General features: G+C 40.3%; 1 protein-coding gene across 1 annotated transcript; it reads left to right on the top strand.

The window, feature by feature from the left end:
* Positions 1–612: 612 nt before the first annotated feature.
* On the top strand, positions 613–2,282 carry exosc6 (exosome component 6). The gene is made up of 2 exons (XM_010785151.1): positions 613–986; positions 1,378–2,282. The coding sequence occupies exons 1-2, from the start codon at positions 709–711 to the stop codon at positions 1,922–1,924; spliced, it is 825 nt and encodes a 274-aa protein (XP_010783453.1). The 5' UTR covers positions 613–708; the 3' UTR covers positions 1,925–2,282.
* The last annotated feature ends 1,350 nt before the right edge of the window (positions 2,283–3,632 follow it).

Genomic DNA, 3,632 nt, shown 5'->3' with positions numbered 1-3,632 from the left:
GTGTGCCTTGGTGGTTCTCTCTCTTCCAAAATCATTTGCAAGGCCCTCTGAGCAGAGCAGAGAATCGTTTGGCCATCTTAATCAGATGTGATAAGGACCCAAACTGGCGAAGCTTTATTTATTGTGTCTCGCTCCAAATTTGCAGCTATGATAGAGTGTGATTTTTTTTTAGATTTGTTCCAGCAAGACATAGTGCAGGAATGTGGGGGGCAGAAACACAAAAGTCTACAGGTACAGTGGGTGGTCATTGAAAATGTGTTCTCTAAAAGAAAATGAGCCATGGCCATTGAGTGTGAGTTTGAAAAAATAATTTATCATGTACTTTTTCTTTACCTAAATAATGAAAACGGGTCCCACAGACCAGAATACCATACAAGGGTTAAATGAGAAGGATGAAATTGCACCTTTAGTTTTTTCCCACCAGTAACAATATGTAATCGTTTTGGAAAGTAATGTGGATGTTTAGGTCAATTGCCAGATCACCATGAAAAATATCACACATGTTATAATAATTTGTAATTTTGTGGCTCAATAATTACAATGAAATAGTGTTGATTATACAACTATTTTTGCCTATATCTAATATATTTTTCTCAGTGTTTCATTCTGCCACGCGGAATCGTTTCTCCGCTTGCTTTGTTTCGGGGGACTGTTTTTCTGCCGGACTGTTTTCCACACGCCGTCACATATCCTTTTCTCTGCACCACCATGCCGACTGACACCAAACGTGTACGCGGCCCAGAAGTTTCTCAAAGTCCGACTCTGTTTTTGTGTAAACATGCGGCCGTTCTCCCCTCGCACGGGCCCAGAGCGGACGGTCGGCAGCGGGACCAGGTAGACGTCAGGCCGGTGTTTGTGCGCTGCGGGCTGGTGAGCCAGGCTAAAGGCTCCGCGTACATCGAGGCTGGAAACACCAAGTTGATGTGCTGCGTTTACGGCCCCAGAGAAATGGAGCGGAAAGATGAGACCGATATGAAATGTGGAAAGTATGTCCTGATTTCATTAATCAATGAATGCTTTTATTTGACTCGGGTATTGCTCTACAGCAAGTTAAACACTTATGTTAAAGCGATATCTTGTGACTTACCCAACCGGCCTGAATGCATAAGCAGTAAAAAGCAGCCTATAATAAACTTAAGATAGACAATTTAAGTGTTCAACAGAAGTTAAAAGTACCTAAAGTGCAAAATGAATCGCAGAGAGTAGATAGCCTATATCTGGGTTTTTTTTTTAAGCCATTTTGCTTCATACTTTTATGTCAGTATCAGCATCTCTTCATCATGCATTCGAGGAGACACCAATGTCATGTAGGCCTATCTGTAATAAATAATATAGAAAGACTTTATGAAGACAGCTAAACTATTTCTGTGTATCCAGGTTGACTACTGACATGCGTTTCGCTCCATTTTCCTGCCTGGAGAGGGGCTCCTGGATTCAGGGAAGCCAGGACAAGGACCTCTCCCTGATGCTACATGAGAGTCTGCAGCCAGCCGTGTGCCTTCATAAATATCCCCGCTCTCAGATTGAGGTTAATGTGATGGTTCTTGAGAACAGCGGCTCAGTTCTGGCCCATGCTGTCACGTGCGCTTCCCTCGCTCTTGCAGATGCAGGAATCGAAATGTATGATCTGGTGCTTGGTTGTTCCATACGTCAGAATGGTACCTCTTATGTTATTGATCCTTCTTACATGGAGGAAAACAGCTGCAGCTCAGTCAGCAGTGAGAACCAGGGTGGTCTGACTGTAGCTTTCCTCCCTAGCCTGAACCAGATTTCTGGGCTGCAGTCAGATGGAGAAATGACTGAAGAGACTCTGACAGCTGGGGTCCGGACCTGCATCGAGGGATGCTATAAACTGTACCCTGTCATCCAACAAGCCCTGACCAAGGCTGTGCGCCGAGCTGCCCCCCCGCCATCAGAGAGCTGAAAGACTCAATAACCAATAGCATAGCTTTACAATGTGCAGTTCTTACATTCACAACACAACCTTTGTTTCTGTTTGATATTATGTTCTTTAAAAAATATTAAAAGACTTTTCTTATTAATAAATGTAATGATACATTTATACGGTATAGTCTGCAGTTTCTGAATTAATTGTTTAGGTTCAATTTACTTTTTATTTCGATTATTATTATTATTGGCCAAGGTGCAGTCGAACAGACAGTTTTCAATCTGTAACAAAATATGTGTAGGCTTTCTGCTGTCCTGACATCAATGGGGAGCTTGTTACACCATTTTGGAGACAGGATATTAAACAAGCCTGTTTTTGTTGAGAAGTACCTGGGTCCCACTCACAGTGAGGGAGTAGTGAGCTAATATATAGTGTGAAGTGCACATGCTGGAGTGCATGGTTTATCCATGTCCTGGATTTGGGGCCTGAACCATTCACATCTACATCACAGATGGACTAAGTCAGCCAAAGGTATCCTGCTCAGTGGAGCAGTTGGTCTGCCTTTAGCTTTGCCGGAGGGTTGGGCTTAAACCTGTTCCATCAGGAACAAAATGACATGGATTTTAAAACATGACACTGCAGCTAAAATGGAACCTGTTGTTTGTCAAAACTAAATTGATATGACTGTAGATGATCTTATCTATCTTATATCAATAGAGATCACCCAACTTAACGCTGTACTGGAGAGAATATGTAAAAAAGCAGGATATAAAAAGGTACTCACCTTGTGGTAAACCTGCAAAAGAGAAAGCGTTTGAGCTCCATACTATTTTAGAAATATTCCTTGATGTGGTTTGGAACATAATATGGCGTTTAATCACGGCAGTGTTTAGCTGGTTTTGTGCTAAAAATCTTTCTCTTCTCATTTAAAGCTACGGACCCAGAATCAGCACTTTTGTAACAGGGCTGATTCTGAATAGAGGGGTATGAGGCTACGATGGGTGATCTGTTTGGTATTTTGAGCAAAACACAGAGACATGTTTTGTATAGATATGGCCCTATAATATATTGTTCAAATATAGCATATTAGTTGAGCTTTAAGATGCTTTTTTCCAAACTCTTACAGGGCTCAATGCTAACTTTTAAAAGTGGTTGCCAGGCTGGCAACCAGGCATCAGCTTTTGGTTACCAAAACTGAAAATACGGTTGCCATTTTTAGACACCTTATATTTTAAATAATTAAGATACTATACAGTTATACATCAACTTAATAATGAACATGTGGCACAAAAGAATGTTCAAATGCTTTACAATAAGTAATTAACACAATTATTTGAAACTAAAGTGGTAGTAAACTTGTCCACCCTCAATTGCTGGTGTACTAAATACCAGTGGTGCAGCTGTTGTCATGCTCTTCACAGATCCCTCACAAATGAATTGAGCAAGTCACTAGTTTCGTCATCCGCTGTCTCCCTTTCAAATGTGGGTTTTCTTGACCTTTGTGCTGATCCCCACTATAGACCCATTGACCCTTCAGCATTGAAGTCTTGGATTGGCCAGACTAATACATTTCTAATGTTAAATAAATGAAAACCATTCACAGTTAAGAATTAGATATTAATTATTAATGCTGTAAATTATTTATTAATATGTCTAACTATATTTAAAATGTGTTACCTTTTTATAGAAGTGATTATATTTTTATGGCAATATTTTGCTATGGTAAAGTTTCTTTTTGCACTTT

This window comes from Notothenia coriiceps, unplaced genomic scaffold (genome assembly GCF_000735185.1).
Source record: "Notothenia coriiceps isolate Sejong01 unplaced genomic scaffold, NC01 NC01_scaffold00000803, whole genome shotgun sequence".
NCBI classification, from domain to species: domain Eukaryota; kingdom Metazoa; phylum Chordata; class Actinopteri; order Perciformes; family Nototheniidae; genus Notothenia; species Notothenia coriiceps.
Note: the sequence above shows the minus strand (reverse complement) of the source record. Positions and strands in the feature narration are given on the sequence as shown.

Excerpts from the sequence above, each read along its gene's own strand:
- exosc6 (XM_010785151.1), top strand. The coding sequence starts at position 709 with ATGCCGACTGACACCAAACGTGTACGCGGCCCAGAAGTTTCTCAAAGT. Across the intron at positions 987-1,377 it reads ACCGATATGAAATGTGGAAA|GTTGACTACTGACATGCGTT; the intron begins GTATGTCCTGAT and ends CTGTGTATCCAG.